This window comes from Salvelinus sp. IW2-2015, linkage group LG26 (genome assembly GCF_002910315.2).
Source record: "Salvelinus sp. IW2-2015 linkage group LG26, ASM291031v2, whole genome shotgun sequence".
Taxonomy (NCBI): Eukaryota; Metazoa; Chordata; class Actinopteri; order Salmoniformes; family Salmonidae; genus Salvelinus; species Salvelinus sp. IW2-2015.
Genome location: NC_036866.1, coordinates 14202257 through 14214505, shown reverse-complemented (window position 1 = coordinate 14214505; position 12249 = coordinate 14202257). Strand labels below are relative to the sequence as shown.

Sequence of the window (12249 nt, the reverse complement as noted above, 5' to 3'; positions counted from 1 at the left end):
ACACCGAAGTTAATACAGATACAGTTGAAGTCAGAAGTTTACAAAACTTGTTTTTCAACCACTCCACACATTTGTTGTTAACAAGTCGGCAAGTCGATTAGGACATCTACTTTGTGTATGACACAAGTAATTTTTCCAACAATTGTTTACAGACAGATTATTTCACTTATAATTCACTGTATCACAATTCCAGTGGGTCAGAAGTTTACATACACTAAGTTGACTGTGCATTTAAACAGCTTTGAAAATTCCAGAAAATAATGTCATGGCTTTAGAAGCTTCTGATAGGCTAATTGACATCATTTGAGTCAATTGGAGGTGTACCTTTGGATGTATTTCAAGGCCTTCTTTCAAACTCAGTCCCTCTTTGCTGACATCATGGGGAAATCAAAAGAAATCAGCCAAGACCTCAGAAAAACAATTGTAGACCACAAGTCCTTGGGAGCAATTTCCAAATGCCTGAAGGTACCACGTTCATATGTACAAGGAATAGCACACAAGTATAAACACCATGGGACCACACAGCCATCATACCGCTCAAGAAGGAGACGCGTTCTGTCTCCTAGAGATGAACGTACTTTAGTGCGGAAAGTGCAAATCAATCCCAGAACAACAGCAAAGGACCTTGTGAAGATGCTGGAGGAAACGGGTACAGAAGTATCAATATCCACAGTAAAAACGAGTCCTATATCGACATAACCTGAAAGGTCGCCCAGCAAGGAAGAAGCCACTTCTCCAAAACCACCATAAAAAAGCCAGACTACGGTTTGCAACTGCACATGGGGACAAAGATTGTACTTTTTGGAGAAATGTCCTCTGGTCTGATGAAACAAAAATAKAACTTTTTGGCCATAATGACCATCATTATGTTTGGAAGAAAAAGGGGGAGGCTTGCAAGCCGAAGAACACCATCCCAAACGTGAAGCACGGGGGTGACAGCATCATGTTGTGGGCGTGTTTGCTGCAGGAGGGACTGGTGCACTTCACAAAATAGATGGCATCATGAGCATGGAAAATTATGTGGATATATTGAAGCAACATCTCAAGACATCAGTCAGGAAGTTAAAGCTTGGTTGCAAATGGGTCTTCCAAATGGACAATGACCCCAAGCATACTTCCAAAGTTGTGGCAAAATGGCTTAAGGACTACAAAGTCAAGGTATTGGAGTGGCCATCACAAAGCCCTGACCTCAAACCTATAGAACATTTGTGGGCAGAACTGAAAAAGTGTGTGCGAGCAAGGAGGCCTACAAACCGGACTCAAGTTACACCAGCTCTGTCAGGAGAAATAGGCCAAAATTCACCCAACTTATTGTGGGAAGCTTGTGGAAGGCTACCTGAAACGTTTGACCCAAGTTAAACAATTTAAAGGCAATGCTACCAAATACTAATTGAGTGTATGTAAACTTCTGACCCACTGGGAATATGATGAAAGAAATAAAAGCTAAAATAAATAATTCTCTCTACTATTATTCTGACATTTCACATTCTTAAAATAAAGTGGTTATCCTTATTGACCTAAAACGGGATTTTTACTAGGATTAAATGTCAGGAATTGTGAAAACTGAGTTTAAATGTATTTGGCTAAGGTGTATGTGAACTTCCGACTTCAACTGTATACATTTCTCTTTTTACCCAGGTACTTTTGTCAGCTGCTAAATGGCTTGGAATATTTGCACAGCCAGGGAATAGTTCACAAAGATATTAAACCAGGGAATCTACTGCTGACGACGGACGGTGCACTAAAAATCTCTGACCTGGGTGTAGCGGAGGTAATTATATTCTCTAATAGTTTTTGATTCAACTTTATTGCATTTCAATTTGGGCATAGTTCAACATCAGTGTTGAACACCCCCAAACAAGAGACTTGCCCAAGAAAAGCTCTGGGCCCTTCTGATGATGTCGGTGTCCCCCTGGTGTTCTCCCTCTCAGGCGCTGCACCCGTTTGCGGAGGACGACACATGTTGTACGAGCCAGGGCTCTCCGGCCTTCCAGCCCCCAGAGATTGCCAATGGCCTGGACACCTTCTCGGGGTTCAAAGTGGACATCTGGTCTGCTGGTGTCACACTGTGAGTGGCCACTCGCAGATTAATGGTTTCAGATGGCATATTTATTTCATGCCTGATTTTTTTTAAATTTATTTTTGGAATGTATTGAATTTTTACTTCCAGATATAACATAACGACCAGCCTGTACCCTTTTGAAGGGGATAACATATATAAGCTGTTTGAGAACATTGGGAAGGGAGACTACAGTGTTCCAGAGGAGTGTGGCCCTCTGCTCTCTGGCCTGCTAAGAGGTAAGAGTCTAGACTGACTAACACTACTGCTGGCACTCCCGATATTCTATTTCATGGTATTAAACATTATTAGAGATGAAAGCATTAGTTGCAGTAGTAAGAGTATTACAAGAAGGGTATGGCCACAGAATTATAGATTTTCCTCTTTATTGGACTTAATTCGTCCACTCAGATGTACTTTGTAGTAAGTAGCGGTGATTCAATCTTGGAGGTTTTTCTTTAGGAGCTGTAGATGGCACTGTGGTGATTTTACATTAGCACTACAATTATCATTTTGATATATCATGAATATGCAGTTGATAGAAAATGTATTTCTAAGGTAAAGATGGGTTTAATTGACACCCTTTTTTCCTTGATGGAAATGGTCATTATGCACAATTGTCTGTTTCATTTTTTTCAAGAAGCCCTGATTTGAACACAGCACAAAAATAAGGAAATAATGAAAGGAATAAATGCATCTCATCAAATAGTTACAAAGCCTTCAATAATTTATTTTGTATTTTTCTTCCAGGAATGCTTGAGTATGACCCTGAGAAGAGGTTCTCAATACAACACATTAGACAACACAAGTAAGTCATCGTACTCCCTTTGTCTTTGAAGCAGAATATGTGCTGAAGAGAGTGCTAGAAGTACAAATTGAAAAGGAGATGAATTGGGGAAAACAGAAGTCCGATGATGAGCAGTGTCCAATCTATTTATTTTCAACACACGATGATGAATGTAATATGCATCTCTTCTGTGATAGATTTGTTGTCATTTGCATCTGAGCTCCGCAGAATGCCAAATTGTCTCATTTTGATAATGGTGGGTAACAGGGGACTGGAGGAGAAAAAAGAAAATGCACCTCACTCTATCATTTGCAGCTCTTATGTGAGGCCCATTGTGTTGGAACAGGCTTTTATGATCATTTAGCGCATATCTGTTTGTTTTCTGTCTCTTTTATCTGCATGTGTGTGTGCGCTTGACCAAGCCCTCAGCTCAGTGTGGAGGCGGACTCCTGTCCAGTGGTAAATAGGATCTACAGAAGGTCAACAACCTTCCCCTCTCTGAATCTCAGTCACGACATGCTGCTGCTTACAGATTCACATATTCATCTCCTTTCATGATGTTTACCTTACTTTTCTTTGGCCTTGCCCAAGGAATGCACTTTCTAGTCTGGAACACCAAGTAGACAATAGTTTGGCAAATTTCATTAGGCTATACTGTGATGTTGTGGGGACAAATGAGGAATGACGTGGTGTTAATTTACACACCAAAAGGAAATATTCACATTTGCTAGTTAGCACAAACGCTGTAGTTTGTTACAGCCAATTCATCTTCTAACCTTTTGTACGCCTCTATCTAACATCAGAGAACTCATGTGGTAGTATTTGTTGGGATGTGAGGGCTTCTGATGAGCAGTACTTAAAGGCCCAGTGCAGTAAAAACACGATTTCCTGTGTTAAAAAAAAGAAATATATATAAACACACACACACAACACACACACACACACACACACACACACAACACACCACACACAACCACACACACACACACACACACACACACACACACACACACACACACACAGTACCAGTCAAAAGTTTGGATACACCTACTCATTCCAGGTTTTTTCTTTATTTTTACTATTTTCTACATTGTAGAATAATAGTGAAGACATCAAAACTATGGAATCATGTAATAACCAAAAAAGTGTTAAACAAATCAAAACATATTTGATATTCTTCAAAGTAGCCACCCTTTGCCTTGATGACAGCTTTGCACACTATTGGCATTCTCTCAACCAGATTCATGAGGTAGTCAACTGGAATGCATTTCAATTAGCAGGTGTGCCTTGTTAAGTTAATTTGTGAAATTTCTTTCCTTCTTAATGCGTTTGAACCAATTAGTTGTGTTGGTAGGGGTGGTATATGGAAGATAGCACTATTTGGTAAAAGACCAAGTCTATATTATGGCAAGAACAGCTTAAATAAGCAAAGAGAAACGACAGTCCATCATTACTTAAAGACATGAAGGTCAATCAATCTGGAAAATTTCAAGAACTCTGAAAGTTTCTTCAAGTGCAGTTGCAAAAACCATCAAGAGTTATGATGAAACTGGCTCTCATGAGGACCGCCACAGGAAAGGAAGACCCAGAGTTACCTCTGCTGCAGAGGATACGTTCATTAAAGTTAACTGCACCTCAGATTGCAACCCAAATAAATGCTTCACCGAGTTCAAGTAACAGACGCATCTCAACATCAACTGTTCAGAGGAGACTGCGTGAATCTGGCCTTCATTGTCGGATTGCTGCAAAGAAACCACTACTAAAGGACACCAATAAKAAGAAGAGACTTGCTTGGGCCAAGAAACACGAGCAATGGACATTAGACCGGTGTAAATCTGTCCTTTGGTCTGTTAAGTCCAAATGTGAGATTTTTGGTTGCAACCGCCATGTCTTTGTGAGACGCAGAGTAGGTGAACGGAGCTCCGCATGGGTGATTCCCACCGTGAAGCATGGAGGAGGAGGTGTAATGGCATGGGGTGCTTTGCTGGTGACACGGTCAGTGATTTATTTAGAATTCAAGGCACACTTAACAAGCATGGCCATCACAGCATTCTGCAGCGATACGTCATCACATCTGGTTTGCGCTTAGTGGGACTATCATTTGTTTTTCAACAGGACAATGACCCAAAACACACCTCCAGGCTGGGTAAGGGCTATTTGACGAAGGAGAGTGATGGAGTGCTGCATCAGATGACCTGGCCTCCACAATCACCCGACCTCAACCCAATTGAGATGGTTTGGATTGAGTTGGACCGCAGAGTGAAGGAAAAGCAGCCAGCAAGTGCTCAGCATATGTGGGAACTCCTTCAAGATTGTTGGAAACGCATTCCAGGTGAAGCTGGTTGAGAGAATGCCAAGAGTATGCAAAAGTGGCTATTTTGAAGAATCTCAAATATAAAATGAATTTTGATTTGTTGAACACTTTTTTTTGGTTACTACATGATTCCATGTGTTATTTCATAGTTTTGATGTCTTCACTATCATTCTACAATGTAGAAAAAAGTAAAAATCAAAACCCTTGAATGAGTAGGTGTGTCCAAACTTTTGACCGTGTGTGTGTGTGTGTGTGTGTGTGTGTGTGTGTGTGTGTGTGTGTGTGTGTGTGTGTGTGTGTGTGTGTGTGTGTGTGTGTGTGTGTGTGTGTGTGTGTGTGTGTGTGTGTGTGTATAAATTATTTTTTCACACTATGAGATTGGTATAATACTGTGATATTGTAAAAGTTATGATAATGCCTTTTTAGGGTAAGAGTTGTTTGAAAAGATCACCTGAAACTTCAGCCTGTTTTGGTGGGATGGAGTTTTGGCTTTCCATGGTGACATCACCATGTGATAAATTAGTTAATTGACCAATAAGAACGATAATTCCAAACCTCTCTGCCAATAACAGCTAATTTTCAGTTTTCCTCTCCCCACTCAAACCACTCCAAGGCAGTAGTAGCAAAATTCTTGCTTGAGAAATTGCCCTTGCTAAGAAGCTATTTTGTTTATTTTTGACTATTTGAATGAAAAAAATCACACTAAGGTACTTAATTGTTACCCATAAAGGATTTTGAGATAACTGCTGCATTGGACCTTTTAAAAAGGCATCAGTCAGACTGGCTAGGCATCAGTCAGACTGGCTGGGCTGAGAAATGTTGCCTATTTATCGCTGCCTCTCTCTCTCCTAACTTTCCAGTCTTTTCTTACAGCCCTTAAAGACTCTTGACTACACGAGCTGTTGCTTTGGCGAATGTCGGCTGCAGTTACCATGGCAACAAATGACTGAAGCATATCTGTGTGCTGGTGTGATGTTAGACCACTGAGAGAGAACAGAGAGGGAGGGGCCGTGGGCATCTCGAAACTGCTTTAAAATCATATTTCATTTTGGCTCACTGTATTGGGTGCTAAATGGAATGAGAGAAAAATGATGAAAACCGGCAGATTCTTGTAGAGTGTAGACAAGCACACACACACACACTTGTAATGAACTACACTCGCGTTCAAAAGTTTGGGGTCACTTAGAAATGTCCTTGTTTAATTTTTTTTTTTTTTATCCATTAAAATAACATCAAATTGATCAGAAATACAGTGTAGACATTAATGTTGTAAATGACTATTGTAGCTGGAAACTGCATTTTTCTTTTTAATGGAATATCTATATAGGCGTACAGAGGCCCATTATCAGCAACCTTCACTACTGTGTTCCAATGGCACGTTGTGTTAGATTATCCAAGTTTATAATTTTAAAATGCTAATTGATCATTAGAAAACCCTTTTGCAATTATGCTGAAAACTGTTGTGTGTCACGTTGGCATGAAGGATCGGGAGACAGAAGCAGGAATGCGTAATATTATTTTTTTATTACACCCAAAATGACAGCGTGCCGTGTAAAGGCACGGGGACGAAGACCAAACAAACATGTACACAAAATACAGGGTTGAAACACAAACAAAAGAGCGAGGAGCACCTCGAATAAATAACACATGCACACGATGATTAACACACGGGATGAGACCCGTAATGATCTGCGCAATCCACAAGGGCACGAAAGCCCAAAACGCACAGCACAGGTACTCACACGTACCAACGGACATTGTAACAATAATCGACAGCACCATGGTGAACAAAGGGCACATATATATACAAATACAATCAGTGGAAATAGGGGCCAGGTGCGCGCAATGAAAGTTCCAGAGGGATCCGTGACATTGTGCTGATTTTAAAGAAGCAATACAACTGGCCTTCTTTAGACTAGTTCAGTATCTGGCGCATCAGCATTTGTGTATTCGATTACAGGCTCAAAATGGCCAGAAAAAAAGAACTTTCTTCTGAAACCTGTCAGTCTATTCTTGTTCTGAGAAATGAAGGCTATTCCATGTGAGAAATTGCCAAGAAAGTGAAGATCTGGTACAACGCTGTATACTACTCCCTTCACAGAACAGCGCGAACTGGCTCTAACCAGAATAGAAAGAGTGGGAGGCCCCGGTGCACAACTGAGCAAGAGGACAAGTACATTAGAGTGTCTAGTTTGAGAAACAGATGGCTCACAAGTCCTCAACTGGCAGCTTCAATAAATAGTACCTACAAAACACCAGTCTCAACGTCAACAATGAAGAGGCGACTCCAGGATGCTTGCCTTCTAGGCGGAGTTCCTCTATCCAGTGTCTGTGTTCTTTTGCCCATCTTAATCTTTTTATTGGCCAGTCTGAGATACGGCTTTTTCTTTGCAACTCTGCCAAGAAGACCAGCATCCTGGAGTCGCCTCTTCACTGTTTTCTAATTATCAATTAGCCTTTTAAAATGATAAACTTGGATTAGCTAACACAACATGCCATTGGAAAACAGGAGTGATGGTTGCTGATAATGGGCCTCTGTACGCCTATTTTTTATTTTCTTCCACCTTTATTTAACCAGGTAGGCCAGTTGAGAACAAGTTCTCATTTACAACTGCGACCAGGCCAAGATAAAGCAAAGCGGTGCGACACAAAGAACACAGAGTTACACATGGGATAAACAAACATACAGTCAATAACACAATAGAAAAATCTATATACAGTGTGTGCAAATGTATTAAGATTAGGGAGGTAAGGCAATAAATAGGCCATAGTGGGAAAATATTTACAATTTAGCAATTAAACACTGGAGTGATAGATGTGCAGAAGAGGAATGTGCAAGTAGAGATACTGGGGTGCAAAAAAATAACAATATGGGGATGAGGTAGTTGGGTGGGCTATTTACAGATGGGCTGTGTACAGGTGCAATGATCGGTAAGCTGCTCTGACATCTGATGCTTAAAGTTAGTGAGGGAGATATAAGACTCCAGCTTCAGTGATTTTTGCAATTTGTTCCAGTCATTAGCAGCAGAGAACTGGAAGGAAAGGCGGCCAAAGGAGGAGTTGGCTTTGGGGATGACCAGTGAAATATACCTGCTGGAGCGCATGCTACGGGTGGGTGCTGCTATGGTGACCAGTGAGCTGAGATAAGGTGGGGCTTTACCTAGCAAAGACTTATAGATGACCTGGAGCCAGTGGGTTTGGTGACGAATATGAAGCGAGGGCCAGCCAATGAGAGCATACAGGTCGCAGTGGTGGGTAGTATATGGGGCTTTGGTGTTAAAACGGATGGCACTGTGATAGACTACATCCAATTTGCTGAGTAGAGTGTTGGAGGCTATTTTGTAAATGACATTTCCGAAGTCAAGGATCAGTAGGATAGTCAGTTTTACGAGGGTATGTTTGGCAGCATGAGTGAAGGATGCTTTGTTGCGAAATAGGAAGCCAATTTTAGATTGAATTTTGGATTGGAGGTGCTTAATATGAGTTTGGAAGGAGAGTTTACAGTCTAACCAGACACATAGGTATTTGTAGTTGTCCACATATTTTAAATCAGAACCGTCCAGAGTAGTGATGCTAGACGGGCGAGCGGGTGCGGGCAGCGATCGGTTGAAGAGCATGCATTTAGTTTTACTTGCATTTGGAGGCCACGGAAGGAGTGTTGTATGGCATTGAAACTCGTTTTGAGGTTTGTTAACACAGTGTCCAAAGAAGGGCCAGAAGTATACAGAACGGTGTCGTCTGYGTGATGATCCATGGCAAGAAGCCTCCAGTGATGATCCATGGCAAGAAGCCTCCAGTGATGATCCATGGCACGAAGCCTCCAGTGATGATCCATGGCACGAAGCCTCCAGTGAGGAGTCATGGCACAAAGCCTCCAGCGACGTTCTCCAGTCCGGAGCCTCCAGCGACATTCTCCAGTCCGGGGCCCGCAACGTGGGTGCCCAGTCCTCGGCCTGCAACGAGGGTGCCCAGTCCGGGGCACGCAACGAGGGTGCCCAGTCCGGGGCCCGCAACGATGGTGCCCAGTCCGGGGCCCGCAGCGAGAGTGCCCAGTCCGGGGCCCGCAACGAGGGTGCTCAGTCCTGGGCCCGCAACGAGGGTGCCCAGTCCGGGGCCCGCTATGAGGGTCCCCAGTCCAGGGCCCGCTACGAGGGTCCCCAGTCCGGGGTCGGCGGCAAGGGTCCCTGCACCAGAGGCGCCACCAAAGTGGGGGCAGGCGGAGGGGGTTCTACGTCCCGCACCAGAGCCGCCGCCGTAAAGGAAGCCCACCCGGACCCTCCCCTTTAGAGTCAGGTTTTGCGGCCTGAGTCAGCAAACCTTTGGGGGGGGGGGGGGGGGGGGGTACTGTCACGCCCTGGCCATAGAGAGGCTTTTATTCTCTATTTTGGTTAGGCCAGGGTGTGACTAGGTGGGCTTCTAGTTTCTTTATTTCTATGTTTTCTATTTCTTTGTGTTTGGCCGGGTGTGTTCTCAATCAGAGGCAGCTGTCTATCGTTGTCTCTGATTGAGAACCATACTTAGGTATCCCTTTTTTCCACCCGTCTTTGTGGGAAATTGACTTTCTTTAAGGCACATAGCCTTTAGCTTCACGGTTTGTTTTTGTAGTGTTTATTGTTTGTTCGGCGTCATTGTTATAAATAAAAGAGAAATGTACGCTCACCACGCTGCACCTTGGTCCACTTCTTTTGACGGCCGTGACAAAATGATAGCGCCTGAGGAATAGGAGTGGAACTGGGGCTACAGGGCCTGGGTTAACCTCTACATCACCAGAGAAGTAGTAGGATAAGGGTACGGCTAAAGGCTATAAGAACTGGTCGTCTAGTGCGTTGGGGACAGGAGAATAAAATGAGCAGTTTTCTGGGCGGGTAGAAAAGATCAGGCATAATTCCAGCAATGTATGGTAGGATGTGAGTACAGGGAGGTAAACCTAGACGTTGAGTGACGATGAGAGAGGTTTCGTCTCTGGAGCACCAGTTAAGTCAGGTGAGGTCTCCGCATGTGTGTGGGTTGGAACAAAAGGACTGAGGCCTCTTACAGTGAAATAAAACAAGAAGAACTAGCCAAGACAGCAGTAAGACAAAGGAAATTGACATTAGAGAGAGCATAAAGCCATCACAGTTGTTGATCAGGAGAGCAAAATGAGGTACCGTGTTATTGAAACAGTCCAGGGGGCATCATCTGGTGTAGCCCGCGTGATCATAGGGTCAAAGAGCAGCAGTAGGTGAGTCAGGGTGCCGTCGGTAGTCACTACTACGCTAGGCGAGCAGGGGACACAGCGTTCAGAAAAGCTAGCGGGCCGGGGCTAGTAGATGGTTCTTCGGCGACATCGTAACAGAATAGCCTGTTGAGACCACATCGGGCAATCACGTCAGCAGTCCAGTCGTGATGGATTGGCGGGGCTCCGTGTCGACAATAAAGGGTACAGCCCAGTTGGCGGTAGGAGGTAGCCCTAGAATTAGCTGGTATATGGGCCCAGCTCTCAAGGCTAGCTGGTGCTTGCTTCGGGACAGAGGCGTTAGCTAACAGTAACAGCTGGCTAGCTGCGATGATCCGGTGTAATGATCAGGAGCGGCAGGAATCCGGTGATGTTGTAGAGAGAAGCAGTACAATAAGCTCTGGGCTGATATCGCGCTGTGCAGTCTGGCAGGTGTTATCCAAGCTAAGGCTGGCTGGTGACCGAGAAAAAGGTGAAGACCGCTAGCCGTTGGTAACTAGTAGCTAGTTAGCTGGCTAGCTCCTGATGGAAGTTCCAGTTATAAGGAATAAAAATTGCAGATCTGTACCACATTGGGTGAGGCGTGTTGCAGGGAAAGTATATTTAGTTCGTAGATAGAAAGTGAGATTAAGATTGATACGAAAAAGACCGGATATTTACACTGGATAAGACACGGTATAAGACAAAGACAAACACACACGTCCTACTGCTACGCCATCTTGGAGTTGAGTGTAGATATTATGTAGATGTAGATATTCCATAAAAAAATATGCTGTTTCCAGCAACACTAGTCATTTACAATATTAACACTGTATTTCTGATCAATTTGATGTCATTTTAATGGACCAAAAAATTGCTTTTCTTTCAAAAACAAGGACAATTCTAAGTGACCCCAAACTGGAATGGTAGTGTATGTTGAAGTTATAGCCTAGTTATAGAAACATTTGTAGTTACTTTTTATATTGGAAGTTTCTCATGGTTTAGATATGTCTAATGTATGCTTTTTGAATATTCAGTTATTAAAATAGGTTATTCATGGTTTTTTAACATGGTAGCAAATGTGACTCATCTGACCTCAACCTGTAGCCTTGTATCCCTTTCTTTTATTTCCACAACACTTAAGCGTGCTGTCTCTGATAAACTCTTGTTATCTCTCTCAGAACGATCTCCTTGACCTTAACCAGGACGGGTCTTCTGTGTCATGGAGGCTCTGCACTGCCTAAGCTGACTCTCGCTCCTCTGTTCTCATCCTCCTAGATCTATCCGCTGCCTTCGACACTGTGAACCATCAGATCCTCCATTCCACTCTCTCAGGGCTGGGTGTCTCAGGCTCTGCACACTCTTGGATTGCAGCTTACCTTGCAGGTCGCTCCTACCAGGTGACGTGGCGAGGATCTGTGTCTGCACCACGTACTCTCACTACTGGTGTCCCCCAGGGCTCTATTCTAGGCCCTCCCCTCTTCTCTCTATACACCAAGTCACATGGCTGCGTCATATCCTCACATGGTCTCTCCTATCATTGCTATGCGGATGACACTCAACTACTTTCCTCCTTCCACCTGACACCCAGGTGGCGACACGCATCTCTGCATGCCTGGCAGATACCTCAGCTTGGATGTCAGCCCATCTCCTCAAGCTCAACCTCGACAAGACAGAGTTGCTTTTCCTCCCGGGGAAGGCCTGCCCGCTCAAAGACCTCTCCATCACGGTTGATAACTCAACAGTGTCGCCCTCCCAGAGTGCGTAGAACCTTGGCGTGACCCTGGACAACACCCTGTCATTCTCTGCAAACATCAAAGCATGCTCTACAACATCCGTAGAGTACGACCCTACCTCACACAGGAAGAGGCAAAGGTTCTAATCCAGGCACTTGT

General features: G+C 43.7%; 1 protein-coding gene across 4 annotated transcripts in view; it reads left to right on the top strand.

The window, feature by feature from the left end:
- Window positions 1-12249, top strand: part of LOC111952830 (serine/threonine-protein kinase STK11) — a 42985-nt gene that overhangs the window by 4796 nt on the left and 25940 nt on the right. For all 4 annotated transcript variants that reach the window (XM_023971760.2, XM_023971759.2, XM_023971763.2 and 1 more), the window contains 4 exons: window positions 1639-1771; window positions 1932-2068; window positions 2171-2298; window positions 2810-2867. In XM_023971760.2, coding sequence (XP_023827528.1) covers window positions 1639-1771; window positions 1932-2068; window positions 2171-2298; window positions 2810-2867 — 456 coding nt within the window. The remainder of the gene's footprint in view (window positions 1-1638; window positions 1772-1931; window positions 2069-2170; window positions 2299-2809; window positions 2868-12249) is intronic.